The sequence below is a fragment of the Cyprinus carpio genome, unplaced genomic scaffold (assembly GCF_018340385.1).
Source record: "Cyprinus carpio isolate SPL01 unplaced genomic scaffold, ASM1834038v1 S000006714, whole genome shotgun sequence".
Lineage (NCBI taxonomy): Eukaryota > Metazoa > Chordata > Actinopteri > Cypriniformes > Cyprinidae > Cyprinus > Cyprinus carpio.
This window is the reverse complement of record NW_024879320.1, coordinates 218951-234824: the sequence shown is the minus strand read 5'-3', so window position 1 is coordinate 234824 and position 15874 is coordinate 218951. Positions and strand designations below refer to the sequence as shown.

General features: G+C 39.8%; 1 protein-coding gene across 1 annotated transcript in view; it reads left to right on the top strand.

The window, feature by feature from the left end:
* Positions 1 to 1524: 1524 nt before the first annotated feature.
* The window catches only part of LOC109064939 (A disintegrin and metalloproteinase with thrombospondin motifs 16-like), a 69703-nt gene continuing 55353 nt past the window's right edge, over positions 1525 to 15874 (top strand). The window contains exons 1-3 of the mRNA XM_042755517.1: positions 1525 to 1920; positions 2002 to 2092; positions 4328 to 4656. Of these exons, the coding sequence (XP_042611451.1) occupies positions 1825 to 1920; positions 2002 to 2092; positions 4328 to 4656 (516 nt within the window). The 5' untranslated portion in view covers positions 1525 to 1824. The remainder of the gene's footprint in view (positions 1921 to 2001; positions 2093 to 4327; positions 4657 to 15874) is intronic.

The following is a 15874-nucleotide window of genomic DNA, read 5'->3' as shown; positions in this document are numbered from 1 at the left end:
TCACTTCTAGTGTGATCAGTGCTCCATATGCATTTGATAGACTTTCTTTTTATTTATTACATTGTGTTTAAGACAGCGAGGCAAAAAGTTTTTTTTTTATGTCTGAAAATGCATGCAGTGTAAGATATAGAATGCACACAATATATGGCCATTGACTGTATATGCAAGTATCCAGCCTGTATTTCACAGTAAGCTACAGATTGTTTACTGCTTGCTGTAGCCATTATTCTACAGGACAAGTCGGGAAATCACATTTTGTTGAGGAAACACTTTTGAAATGTGAGGAGCAGTTTCAGAAACAAGTGTATTTTCTCTTTATTATGTGAGACAGTGAGATACGATGGCAATAAAATGGCTGTAAAGTGTGCTGTCTGCATATGGGAGGTCTTACTGTATGCTCGTGGAAAACATAATCTGTTTCTGAGATTGTTATATTGCGAGCAGCACCCTGGCTTCATAGAAATATAATGATTGTCATCCTCTGTATAGTGCATAAACATCAATGTCTAAGTGTCTAATATCTACAGTGGCTATGATGTAAAATCTCTTAAAGTACTGTCTGCAACTGGTCTGCACTCTTGAATATTTCAACAGAAACTCTATATGTGCCCTAGTAATACATTGTTGTCAATCACAGATATGTGTGAGTGTGTGTGTGTGTGTGTGTGTGTGTGTGTGTGTGTGTGCGCGTGTGTGTGTATCTTTGTGTCTGTGCGCGTGTGTGTGTGTGAGAGAGTGTGAATTATAATATGTGTGTGTGTGTGTGTGTGTGTGTGTGTGTGTGTGTGTGTGTGTGTGAACACAAAAGAAAAATCAGGTTAAATACCCATCTTGTATGGATTTTCTATAAAACTTTACACTGATATATTTTGATTTGAAAGAGATTATATCATAAAGAATCAAAAGTTCCCTGAGCTCTTGAGATATGAGCTTGATGTATTCTAAAACTGTATTGTGATTTTCAAAACTGCCTCTCTAGTCAAAAATGAGCAATTTATGAAAAAAAAATTATAATAATAAAATAAGAATGATCATCGATCATCACTATCCACAAACATCACTAAACATTTATTATACTGGCCTGTATATATATATATATATATATATATATATATATATAATTGAAATGCTGAATTTTCATTGCACCTTGTATGTTAAACACTGTCTGTTTTAACGTTGAATTATTGGCGGCACACACAAATTAGATATGTTCAGGTGGTTAAAATCCTGCAATTCAGTCATTAGGTTAACATGATGTTATTATTATTATGTTTTAAAAACACGTTTTTCTTTTGGGTTTTATGAGTTTTCAACTGTACTGAAATAGAAAATGGAAATGGTTAGAGTTTGAGTCACACAACCTTAATTTGTATTAAAAATGTAGGGCAGCAGTTATGTTAAGTTGGATGGGTTAACTTTTTACAGTGTAGATGTCTGGACCCTCCTCTCATCAGGGGCCCGGGGCTCTTACGCGCAGGTGTGGGCTGTGATTGGCTGTTCGGAAGCGCGTGTGCAGCTCACCGGCGTCCGAGCTGCTCCAGACATTCAGTAAAGAGACTCGTCTGCGTGAGCATGGCACAGGTATCCTCAGTCACACTCCGCTAGCGCGCAGGGAGAAGTTCTCCAACATGCTATCGGATCTGGAAATACGCTGTTAGGATACAGATCATGGATTCGGGTTCGCCTTGACTGCGCTTCACTGATGCTGTATGAATAGATTCGAAGCGCACGAGCGCGTGCAGTGATTCAGTGAGAGCGCAGCGCGCGTTTGGAGAGGCGCAGAGGCTGCTCGCAGCAGATTTCGGATAAGAGTCTTTAGGAGACATGGCTTGCCTGCGCTCTGTGCCAGCGAGGAGGAATCATACCGCATCCATCTTTTCTGTGCTGTTCATTCTGATTTTTATACTCGGATGCCAGCAGGTGAGCAAACACGCGCCTGTTTCGTCGATATTGCTTTGTATTGCAATGCAAATGATGCATGTTCACTGTCTGTCCATGTAGATATCTCACTGTGCATCTGCAACCCTTCATCCTGGTCCCCATGTAAAGCATAAAGCTCTGCTGGAAACTCTGCGGTTGCCTCACAACACAGGTGAGAGCCTTACAGTTACCTGCCAGACGTGATTGACAGCTGTCAGTCGCATTAAATAGCTGATATCACGGATTTACTGATATTGCATCATTGATTCAGTAGCAATATGAGAATTTTCTCCAAAAATTAAAAGAAAGAAACTCAAAGATTGATTTATAGGAGAATGACTTTATTGCAGTTGCACAGTCTGTATGAGATGTCGTCAGCAGGGGGCGCTAGATATCCTAATTGATCTGATGCCTATGACAAATGCACCCTAAAATACAAGCTCACAACTGATGTGTTGAGGTGATTAGGCCATTTAAAAATAATAATGAATGCATTAATAATGACAGTGCACTTTAGTGTTTCTTGTGGTGATATTTAATGCCTACAGTGTGAGCAAAACCTGACACTGCATACATGCACACACATGCATTTAGCTTTGTAAATGAGGATACACCATAAAAATAGCACCACAACTTAATATAAAGCTAATTACAATAATCAAAGGATTTGAATACCCTTCTCCTAAAAGAAAACTAAAGTGAATCATAAATAAAAGCATGTTCATTTCTTATATGAGTCATTTCTTCTAAACAAGGGTGTCCCCAGATGTCCCCAAAAGGAGGTTTTGTTTGTCGATTCTGCGGACAATTTTGTACGCACACACACGCGGAGAAGGAGGAGGTGTGTAGCATAAAGATTGGCATGCACTGGGACTTAGTGAACAATGAACAAAGGCAGACACTTGAAGAAGCTCTCCATCAATCAGCCAAGCTTTACAAACAGTGTCTGTGTGCACTTACTGCCTTTATCCTGTGAAGAGTCTCTGCACTGAGAGTTTCTGCATGAGCTTAGACACTGGAGTAGCCAGATATAATAGTGTGTGTGTGTGTGTGTGTGTGTGTGTGTGTGTGTGTGTGTGTGTGTGTGTGTGTGTGTGTGTGTGTGTATGTGTGAAAGAGAATGAGTGAGTGAGAGTGTGTCTCCATATCACAGCGGAGCATTAAGAGTGTGTGTCATCAGTGTGTGTCTCACCCACGGTCAGAGATCATAAATCTGTCTGCTTATGTCTGTAAAAGCATTTATAACTTGAGCCAGCAGACCACCGCGAGGATGAGAGGAGCATGAGTGTATGTGGAGGTCAGAATCACACAACATTAAAACACGTCCTCTGACCTTCACCCCGTGAGCAGCATCTCCATGGACCTTCCTATAAATCACTTCAGCTTGCATTTATATGGATACAGTTACTTATTTTTTGCAATAACAACAATGCATTTGCTAGATATGGTCATTTTTATCCTGATGAGAATATTGAAATGATAAATGACTTTTTAATGTTCTCAGTTCATTCCCTTTAAGATCTGTGTTTGGACTATAGAAACTCCAGCCAGACATTTATATCTGACAAACCTTGGTGTTGAAAAAAATTTCACGCAGAAATTCCTAGTAAGTTTCACAAATATTAAACAAAAAAATGGCAAGTAGCGCACAGAATTAAATGTGACATTTTGAAGCAGGAAGACTAAAATAGTGTTTTCTGCAAAAATCTTTTTTTTCCATATTAAATACCCATCTCTTTCCTAGCGTATTCAGAGTTACTATAAACCTTTTGCAGGCTGATCTCTGTTTGCTTGAGCATCTCGACCAACATTGACTCAACTAATGAAGTGAGTTTCGAGCATGTTAGTTAAAGTTGATAAATGACCAGTGTACCTGACAAGGTTAACATCACCCACTTAGTATGAGCTTGACGTATTCCATTATGGGATTTACATCACTGTAATCTTTCAAAATGAATACAACACATAATAAAAGTAGAGACATGTTATTCTTATAGTTCGCATTTAACATCTCATATGCATATCTGTCATTCAGCAAAACAAAATCAAGAAATACAAGAGAGTGGTACTATCTGTTTGATGAACAATGGTAGACAGGGTGTGCTTTAAAGCATTTAATTAACTTTTGTAGTTTCACTGTTAACTTTACACCTACTAAAACCTTTATAACCCTGACCTTACCTTTAGTCCAACTCATTAGCAGTAAATCTGGAAATTTTACAAAATAACATGAAGTTGCACCGTAAATCTAAGTCCATAAATGCTAGTATAGTCAAGGCCACTTAATGTAAAGTGTGATGGCGTAAAGATTTTTAAGCAGATATATTAGATCTATTCATTGCATACCTGAACAGAAATAATGCATTCAACTCCAGCTTGTAATGACCTCACTTCCTCCTCTATGTAGAATATGAAATCGTGGCCCCATACGAGGTGGACCATCAAGGGCGTTACGTTTCTCATGCCGTGGCCCACCATCACCGCAGGAAACGCTCCATGGAAGATCAAGATCACGACCTCGCTGTGCACTTCAGGCTGCGTGGATTAGGACAGGACTTCCACCTGGACCTGCAGCCGTCCCGTGACCTGATCGCCCCCAGCTTCACCGTACAAACCCTGAGCAGGAGCGGCACCAAGAGCCTGCAGCCCTTTCCTCAAGACCACCTCTGCTTCTACCATGGGGTGCTGAGGTCAGAGGTCAACTCATCCGTGGCCCTGTCGACATGTGCAGGGATGGTGAGTGGATCGATGGGTTATTCTGTCTCACAGCTGATTGTGGTCATTTGGGGAAGAGTCTTAATAGCAAAACAAGTCTATCCTTGCATTAATTTGAATCCCTCTGAAATGTGGAAAATGTATACAGCACTAACCCCAAAGGATTTATACTATTCCGTTCAGATAGTTGATAATGATGGTGATAAAAATAGACCAGAAAGAATTTATCTTCTCCGTAGAGAGAGAAAGACCCACAACCTCAAGCATTTTTGGCAGGAACTTAAGAGAGATCGCTGTGCCATCATCAATGCACTGAATCATTTGTGCAGGCCTTCAAACCGCTGTATTCATCCGTCTAGTGCACTCATCATCCCATCGGTTTGTTTTCTCCTTGGATTAATGTTCAGTGTGCAGAGAAACCTCAACCCTCCAGAGTGCTTTTGTTGTTTTGGCTCCCAGGCCGCACGAGATTCGGCTCCCAGTAGGCGCTGGAGGAGCAAAGTGACTCTGCCGCAGTTCTCATGACTTTACCCTGACTGGACTGACATAAAGTGCCCTGTCCCATCAATAGAGCCCGTCTAAAAGCCCAGCATTCAAATCCCCTTAAACCAGTGACTCAATAACCCACATAAATTTAGGTCAGGGGAGGTTTTACTGGAGAACAGAGCCTCCTTTTATTAGTCAGATCGACATTTTGGAAGATCTATACTCGTCCTCAGTGGAAACAAACACATATTGTACTCACACAAGCTTCAATACATGATGTTTTATTTGTAAACAGTTTGTTTTGAAAAGGAGTTCCACAGCAACACTGAAAGATTACAATGAGCTCTTCAAGAATCTACAAATACTCTGTTGCTGCGTCCCAATTCACTATCCATCCTGACTTATCAGGCAATGACTTTATAGGCAGCGTTTGCACACGAAGGCACCTCACGAAACTTCTGACGCAGTGCAAACATTCAGTGACCTACAACAAAAAAGAACGAGCTTTGGTGATAACTAAGGGAATATTTAATTACTATAATATTGATTTCTCACCTAAAAATAACAACAAAAGTGCAAAAAGTCAGTCAGAAACATATATTTACACACAAATTTAAACCAAACGCAACTTTCAGATACCAGCTTGCACAGGATTGTGGGATATTAAAGTCATTGAAGGATCATCTGGAAAAATCGACCAGGTGAAGGTATATCTCAGGAGGCAGAAAGTGAAGAGTTGAATGTGCCTTGATCCCTTCCTGCTTTAAAATGTGTCCTCCGAAGGCAGCATTTTCCATTTTTCGGATGCAGCCTGTGTGTCCTAAATTGCACAAGCATGTTAGGTGATGAAACTAGTCAGTCTGAACAGGATCCATATCTGATGTTTTACTCAGTTAATCTTGTGGCAGTACATTTCCCAGTGACTTTTAACCTCTATGTGATCGTCAGCCTTTAAACAGTGGCAGCTCAATTCTTACTGTCACTGTAAATGTACTGGGCCTATAACCAGCTGAAATATGTGCTGGAAGTGTAATGTTGTAGACTTTCACACTGTCCCCAGCTGGATGTGATTAGCAGCGGTGCAGAGTCATTAGTTAACTCCGTCTCTCCTTATGTGTCCGGTAAAGCCTTTGTGTAAATTCACTTTGAATGGCTGAGCCTGGCTTGGCAGATCACCACTGGAGGTTGGCAGGGCTTTGATGACAGTCAGAGTTTGTCATAAAAGGTCCCAAATGCGAGTTTAAAGGCGTGAGGACCAGACGATTGAGGCCCCAGTGGTTTCAAGCTGACGGCTTTATACAAAACGGTACAATAGCTGACTTTAGTGCTGGCACATGGGATGCCAATTAGGAGGGTCATTGGAAATGGCAGTCTGGGTTGAGGCGGGGGCATGCCATGGAAACTCCACGCTGAAAGTCTTTCTGAAGTGTCGCCAGTCTGCAATAACAGGCTAATTGTGAGTGATGTCAGCCATAAACTGAAGCCATAAATCTACATTTGGACACCCAACCCCCAACACGTCTGACACAATACTGTGAATATAACCCAGCTTAAATAAGCAAATCATTATTACTTACTTAAGGGAAGGTTTTAAAAGTCAGCATATAGTCAAAATTGATTTGTGTCGTACATGTACTTGGTCTTATTGTTAAAGGAACCCATGGATCCTGTCATTATTAACTCACCAAGCTTTTTTATTGTGAAGAACACGAAAGAAGATATTTGACAAATATTTAGAAGTAAACTATACAACTCCATTCAGGTGGAATGATCCTGTCAGTTTCTGATGATAAAAACCTACATTTCTTTTATGTTACATTATGGAATTTTAAATGGGTTGGCAATACTCTTTCATGCTGATTTTAACCCTTTCGCACGTGAGTTTAAAATATTCAAGCTGAGACCCCGGCGTGAGTTCTTTTTCAGCCTTATTGTTTCCATGGCGACACCTCATGCTTGTCATGTGACACACCAAAGCCACAATAGATCTGTATGACACATGGATCGCTTTTATTTAGTTTTTCCTGTTTTATTCAAAATATTCACAAACATGCTCACTATATTATGGTATATCTGATATTCCGATTGTGAAATATGTGCAAGTAAATATATTTGGTAGTTTAAACACTTTTATATCGACCGTGTTAGTTGATCTATACCGGGCAAGCTGTGGGATTTACAGCACGCAAATTCATCCTCTCCTCCCGAAACACGTTAAAGTAGGTCTCCGGTAAACTCTGAGAAGGGCAGAGTAAACTTTATAGTTACCTACACAATCTGTATATGATATCAATAAAAACATGTAGTCAGATTATATTTGTAAGGATCATTATTGCCATTTCCATAGATATCAGCGTGTATTTTACAAACTGTAAATGTATGTTTTTGCTAGTACTTATGTGTTTTTAAATATCTGAAACCTAAAATAAGCATTATATGGTTGAAAACACTGAATATTTGTGATAATATGTCCAGCGCTCAGCGAGTCTGATCTGGCTCTGCGCCAGGCAAAGCGCGAAAGCGGATTTAAATTCAGCAGTTGATGACGTGATGCACTGAAAGTTCTAATCACACCGGTGTGATCGTACGCTTCAGGGACCAGCCAAGACTGATCACACCGGTGTGATCGTACGCGCTAAAGGGTTAAGGATTTGGAAAGGAAATATGAAGTCTGAGAGTTGTCACACTGTTAAATTAAGAGACTGACGGTCTAAACTGAGAGTTTATAGCATGTCACAGTTGCTGTTTTTGGTACAGGTCCTGTTATATCAGACTTATTTTGTTCACTCTTAATTAAAACCAAGGACAAGCACTTAATCCCTAAGAAATCATGTTTGATTTGTGATCCCAAGTTGCTCCATAGCAGAACCTGGTGCATAGGTTCATTGTCTTTCTCCAAATTTCCCATAATGCTTATGATTTAGCATTCATCATAAGGCTTTGAAAGCCAAGCTATGCAACCCCCAGCAACTCTTCAGAACTCTTGTCCAAAACATATACATTATTACCCCTCATAAAACAATCCCATGTTTCAATCTACATGATTTGAATGTGGCCTTGATGGACTGACAGAATTAAAGACTTAACATATTTATTTATAGTGAACAGAAATTAAGCGTAGCACGATTTGCCCTGTAAAAGCAGAGCAGAAAGAGGCGCCGTTGATGACTAATTGTTGGCGGGAGGTCATCGTTAATGTGCAAAGAATAAATGCTGTCCTGTTGGAGGTGGTGTTTCTGAGGAGCTCAAGTTGATTTGGTCTTTATTATATACAGTCAGTGTTCATGCAATGTAAAGTCCATGAAGGAGTTAAGAGCCTGAATCGGCTTCTTCACGACAAGAACAGCAACAGTTAGTCAATGAGATGATGTAAGAGGATTTAAAAAACTAATCATCGACACCCTTCTCGGATAGTTTCAGCTGGCATTTAAACTCTCATAGCAGCAGAGTAGAGGTTCAGTTTCAGCTTCTAAAAGCAGCAAGGCAAGTGCAAGCCTCTCACTCATGGAAATAGAAACAGCGTCAGGTGCATCGCTCAGAGTTTCCTCATATCCGCTCAGCTCCTTTGATTAGAGTTCCTGTAGGGTCGTGCCTGGATCTGCCCATTTCCCAGCTGTTATTTTCTCCCAGGTAGCGTCTCAGCCCGTCTCCTGGCGCTTTATGACTGCTATTTGCACCTTGTAGCTCTCAGTGTGTAATTTCATGAGAGGTATTTAAGGAGGCAGCGCAGACATTTGTTTTTAGTTAAGCTTGTCATGGACCTGGTAGACTGAGGCGCAGATTTGTGGCGGATGATTCTTATGTGTTACTTATGCAGGAATGCCGTCAGCAGCACCACTCCCGCTTGACAAGATGGATTTGCACTGTTTACTTACACTAAACTGTACGCTAAGTGCCATGTGTGTAAACTGATTTACATTTTTTCAAGTTTCCTCCTGGCAGAAATGGAAAGGTACAGATTTCCCTGGATAGATCAACAAATGTATGGTTTCCTTCAAAATTCTCCCATTTCTCATTTGGCACTTGCTTTATACCAAATTTGTGCCTGATATACATTTGACAGAAATTTGATTTGTTTATCCATTGCATCATCCAGCAGTTCCAGAACAGCATAATTCAAGCTCTTATGACAACAGTGAATTTAATTTCTGTGACGCAAATCTTTGTTGACACATCCTGCACCTTTCAGAACAGCAGAATTAATTTCTTTTCCCAGTAGAGAATGGCAAAAATAACAGTCCCAAAGAGAATTTTATCACTCGTATGTTGTTCTTTTGTAGCTCAAGTTATGTTGCATTTTATATTATATACTGAACGAATATAGAACTGGGGTTCTCAACTCTCAAGGTCCGCTTTCCTGCAGAGTTCAGCTTCAAATCTAATCAAACACACTTGAACAAGCTAATCAGGGTCTTCAGAGTTACTAAAAAAGCTACAGTCAGGAGAGTTCGATCAAGGCTGGAGTGAAACTCTGCAGGTTAGTGGACCTCGAGGGCCAGAGCAGATAAAGAGATCTTGACAAACCAGAGCTGAGTTTGAGACATCGTTGAGACCTCTTCTGAAACTCTAGAGTGAGATTACTGAGTCTGTTTCTCTGAAGATCAATTTGCGAAGAAGGTGGTTTGCAAAAATTTGCTCTCGAATTAAATCTCATTTCTGTCTTAGGCCGGGCATACACTGTATAATTTCAGCAATGTTTTTGTTAAATACCAACTATCACTGTATGAGTGAATCGCATGCGATATAGAGCCAAAGCTCAGGATTTATGCGCTTACACTATACGGTCTGTTTGTCGAGATGCAACTTGATTGCTAACACTATACAATATGTGCAAAGTAAACACCTGGGACCCCGGTCCAAACAACATGCCATGCCACCATGGTTTCGTTTCTGTTTTCAAGCAAACGCAGTGAGGGAAAAAACACTGAGTTTAGTGCAGTCAGTTCGCATCGCCGCTTCAATTGTGCGATACCCTCACAAAGGCCGACCAAAATTGCTGACAGAAATTCAGCCTGTCTCAAAAAAAAAAAAAAAAAGTTGCACAAGTCAGAATTCGGAATTCGGCTCAAAATCGGACGCAAATCGCACAGTGTATGCCCAGCCTTGGGTTGGGTTGTTAAAGGGACAGTTCACCCAGAAATTACCTACCAGCAACCAGCATTTTTCAAAACATCTTCTTTTGTGTTCAACAAAATAAATAAATTCATACAGGTTTGGAACAACTTGAGGGTGAGTAAAATGATGAAAAATTTTCAGTTTGGGCTGGATTATCTCTTTCAAGAGATCTTGTTTGTGATTTTTCTTTCCTGTGTAGTGGCATTAAATTTCAAAGAAATGTGACTTGCCAGTTTAGTTTTCTTTGTCAGATGGCAGACCTCTCTAGGCGAAGGTGAAGTACACGCCTGTATTTAATCTGATCACATGAGCTAAAACTCTGAATACAGGTCAGCAGGTTGTCTGCTGTAGTGTCTCTGGAAACAATTTCCAGTGGGTCTCCAAAGCAAAGGCATCAGCAAACGAAAGTTCTTCGACAGTCTGGGGTAAATCGGGCTTGGTAACTGGAAGTGACATCACAGAGGATGAACACTAGTGCATAATATCTGAAAGACACCATGTGGATTGAATTGAATGGAAAACACGACAGGGGTCACTGCAAGGTCTCTCACTGTCTGTCTGGATTATGTCACTGAGATTCCGTACTGTCTTCCTCAACTAACTAGAAGCCATAATTGCAATCCTGCGGGATTCTATTGACTTAACTTTGGATGGATAGGAAAGACTGACTGGAAGACATGCAGCAAGCATGTAAACAGCATGAAAGCACAACCGCCATACATCGGCTTGACTTAATTGACTTAATTAGTCTTGACAATGGCTGAAACTCCCAACATGAGAGCATGAGGCTGGAGTCATGCAGAGTGACCAGTCATGCCTGAACTTCATTCTACGTCTAGCCCGAAAGCCTCGGCTCTGGCAAAGGTCGCTTCTGTTGACTAAACCCTGTGATCTGGTGACAGAAGATGAGCGTATCTCATGAGGATTGCTGCCTTGACACCAAAACAACTGGGTAATTTTGCTCTTTGAAGTCCTCGGTGTCCAATAAAGGATCAAATGCTTGACTGTAGGACCTTTGGTCTTGGGCTGAGATGAAGTCTCAGGTGTTGTTCCCCTGATGGAGTCTTAAATCACTGCTCTGGAAACGCCTGGATTAATCTGCTTACAGCTGCTAATGATATCAACTAGCCTAACGAACTTAAATCTGATCCACAGCTAGTGATTGTTGACATGTGACTCTCTTTTCGGCCTGAAATCTAGTAGTGCTTTCTTCCGTTATTTTTAGGCATCCACATCAATTTTATTGCTGCCTTTTTCTGCTCTATAAAATACTGTCATCAACATGGAGTGATATCAGTTCTCATCCAAGATGTTCTTTTTACAATCATCCATGCTCACAGCTTTGTGTGAATTAATGGATCAGATGTGTTGTTCGATACATTCGTGCCTTTCACAGCGTTGCCAGCTTTACTTACCTGGCCGCAGTTTTTGATGATTTTGATGACATGGACTGACATGGACTGAGGTTGTAAGGTTCATCTTAATAATGCAAATTACCCAAACACTTCAGCTTAATGTTGTACTAGACGCAACAAAATTGCTTGAGGTCCAGTAATGAAACCTCCTCACCAGCCGAGTTCCAGACAATTATGTACCTAAAACATAAATTGATGATTTTTGCCAGACCGGGGTATCTGCAGGATATTTAAGCTCAAATTTAAGACTTTTAAGACCTTTTTTAAGACTTGCACAAATAAAATTAAAATGACTTGTAAAAAGCATGATTTAGAGTAAAGACACAGGTTTTCACGAAGACAAAAACTTAAAAAAAAAAGATAAACTTCACATTACAGAATTAAATCCATGAAGTTGAAAGTATCAATTATTATATTAATATAAAAATAATTATCAATCATTTATTATATTAGTTAACATGTATTTCATAATTCTAAAAATTTTTTTTAGAAAACATTAGATTCTTTTCAATCCACGAATTCACAACTCTGTGTGTTTGCTGCGTAAAAACATGGGTTGATTTTCACATTAGTCTGAACAAAAACAGCAGACAGGTTTATTGAAAATGCAAATTCGTTCTCTGCCAGCAGGTAATGTGCAGAGCTCATGCTTATTCAATGGCCGTTTCTCAATATGCATTCTTTGTGTTCTCACTCTACGTCGAAGTTCAATTCCAATACTCGAGAATGCAAGTACAAGGATGCATGAAAGTGCCTGGATGTGTTCTTGAAATCGACGATGTGATGCATTGAAGGCAGATCTGAGAGATATTGTCTTACTATTGGGAGATGAAAGTGTTTGTATTACTTACTATTGGAGAAATTGTAACGGTCAACTTGGATCATATGTGCCTTAATAACCAATCACATTACAGCCTTGATGTCACTAAATTTCAGTGTCACTGAGTGTGACACTCAATCACCATTTACGGAAACCATAAGAATGAATGAAAAATGCCATAAACTGTATCCCAACTGTCACAAAAAGTTAGTGACTTATAAAATGTTTTTTTTTTTTTTTTTTTTTTTTGGTGTAAACTCTAAAAATAGTTAGATCCAAAAGTATTGTTTAGTGTAAAACATGTTGAAGATTAGCCGATAGGATGTCGATTCATTAAATGATGAGCTGTTTCCTCTAAAAAGCTGTTTATTCAGCGTAGTGAAGCCTCTCCTCCATTGACATCCATTAAAAAAAAAAAAACGGCTTCTGGTCTCCTTTGCCAAAGCAGAAGCGTTAGCATTAGCCGTTATGCTTTTTTGGCTAAAGGTTGCTGGCTTGCCTTCTAGTGGCTTTGGAATCGAACCGTTAGAAATCCCAGAAGACGCTTCTGGCGGATGGCGTACGGAAGCCTGTAAGCTTTAAATTTTTAATCGCTCAAGAGATTCCTGCAGCAAGCTTGTAAATATGTGACAGCTCGTGTACATGCGGTAAATAAACAGCTATAAAATAATATGAAAATATTGTCTATAATAAAATGAAATAAATGTTTTAAAAGGGTTATGACATTTGTGTGTGATGTTATGTGTTATTTATTGTGTCTCGCTCCTTATAACGTGCTGGGACTGTCAGTGGAGCAGCAAGAACATCTCAATTCACATCTCAATTCTCACAAAGATGCGTTCTTTGGAGAAACAGCCAATGAAATCACAGCCTTTTGAAGTTTAATCATTACATTAAGCCATATCGCAATTCTTGTCCTTCCGTCCCCAAATTTAAGACCTCCTGATATCATAATTAACACTTTCTTGTTTCATTTAATTTTTTTTATGGCCTTAAAAACTAAATGTCATGACTTTTTAAGGACCCGTCAACTTTCCTCATTTTTGTGAATGCCATTTTTTTCCACTCACTGAAAGGTTCATCTGCCGCTCTCTGCTCTGAACATAGCAACAGTTAACTGTAGTAGCAACCGCTGGCGCCATAAAACCCAAACGACTCTACTGAGCTGGCCTTGATGTGCTTGATATTAATGTGATTTTATTAGAAAACAGTTTGGCATATTTATTTATTTCATTATGTCAAAAGGCTTTGTGGTCTCACAGTCCGGATCCGTTTTGTGCTGATTGATGTGCAATTGTCTACACTTTGAAATACCTGTAGTTCAGCTCAGTTAAACTTGGTTATGGCAAACTGTGCCCAAATGAAAATTATAATTGCAACATAATGTATTGAATAGTAAGCCCTAGTCATTTATTTTGCGTTGTCTTGTTATTTTCCCTGAGACGTACTGTAGTGTCTCACTACAAATGCTTGCGAGTTGGCAACCCCCCTTTTTCAATACTTCCCTGTAAATGTGCAGTATGTGTGCTGTGTTAATTAAATTGTCTAATTATCGTTGCACATTGTGGGCGGTTCACACTCTGAATCACGCGAGCATTGTTTGAAAAGTGTTGAAATCTGTCAGCAGTTACCTCCCAAGCAGGCATTAATTACGTGATGAGATGTGTATCCTCTACACACACTGTGATCTTGGACTGGGGTTGTTTAGTCTGGCGAGACCTGCATGGTTTCGCTCGCTGATTACTTAAGCGTGGAGTGAAGGTAGCGTTCCTTGAGCCAGTGAGACCAGATCTCTGCTTGACTGTGTAGGCATCACAGTCTGGAAGAAAAAAGTGGAAAAAAAGAGCATAAACCAGTGTTTTCAGCAGGGTAGATCAACATTAACCTCTGTAGACAGGACATACTGTACACTCTTCAAAGTCACAATGATGTAAGCGTTTATAGGATGTAGATGATGTGAAAAGGCGTGTACACATAAACATCTGTTCAACTCACATTGTGGAGCATCAAATTGACCTTAAACACACATTAGAGACTTCAGTCCTTGATTGTACTTGTGTCATCCAGACAGTGCTCAATGTGACTCTTTTTCACCCTCATGCATAAATCCTCAACTCAAAAGCAACCCGCTCTGCCTCTGTCTTCTCTTCTCAGAGTTCAGCATATGTTTTACAGCCTATTGTGTGTGTGATTGCCTCGCGTTGAACTTAAGTGTTGTTGGCAGCGATGAATGATAATCAGATGCACATTGGGTTCAAACAGGTTCTCAGAAGGGCTTTTCTGCTTGTTTGGAGAGGAGCTTATCCTCAGAGCCCAATTGAGGATAATTATCAGACCGCGCTGAAGCAGGGACGCAAACGAGTTCTCGCTCTGACCTGGCGTGATGTTTGGATTGAGGGCTTGAAGAGTCCATGGGATCTCCAGATTGTGAAAGACGTGAAGCTTATTAGGGTTAATGACAACGCAGCTCTCCAAAGAAGTGTAATTTGGGCGTTTATGTCATAAACTAAGCTCAGAGTCGGCCTGATGTGCAAGTACTGCACCTCCAGGGTGATCTGTACAGCTTCTTGAGGAATCACGCTTGGGAAATCAGACTCCAAATATATCTTTAATCCAGATGGGTTTTGCTTTTTAAAATCTAAATGCGTCTTGAGAATATTAACAAAGTATCTGTTTTATGTTCCAAAGCACATTGACATTATAACAGTGCTCGTAAAACCCTGTGCTGGTGTTCCTCAATCATCCGGCTCAGCGTCTGTTCTCAACCTCTTACGCAAAATAATGCATTCAGCCTGAACTTCTTAATGTACAGACTCCATTCAGACTTTGATTTTTAGATCAGATGTGCTGTTTTCTATTACATTTTTTTAAACATTAAATTAAGATGAATTAATTGAATTGCAATTGATCTTCTGTCCTGCATCTGTTTGCATTCTGAGTTTTGATTGATGTGTTATCTTTGACATTTATTTAATCCTTTGTAGTCACTGTTAACTGTGGACACACTAGGCTTGGAGCTTATGAAATTACTTCAATTGCTGCAAACCGTGCAGCTTTAAGTTTGTGCAACAGATTTCAGTTTGTGATGTTTAATACTTCTTTTGGTCAAATGTCTTTGCACTGCGCAAATTCGCATGTCAGTTTTCATCCAAAATTTGCAGAATTTTGGTATAAATCAGTAGATGTTAAGGCTGCTCGATGTCGAGGAAAAAAGTGGCATTGCAATATTTTGTCTTTCTGCAATATGAAAAAATAAGTGATTTCCAACACATGACTTGAAAAGCTATGTTTAGAAGAATTAATCATTCTAGATTGATTAGGGCAATTTTCTTTGGGAGTACATCTGCATAGAAAATAGTTTCAAAGACCTGAAAATTATGTTTTACTCTGAAGACCATTCTAT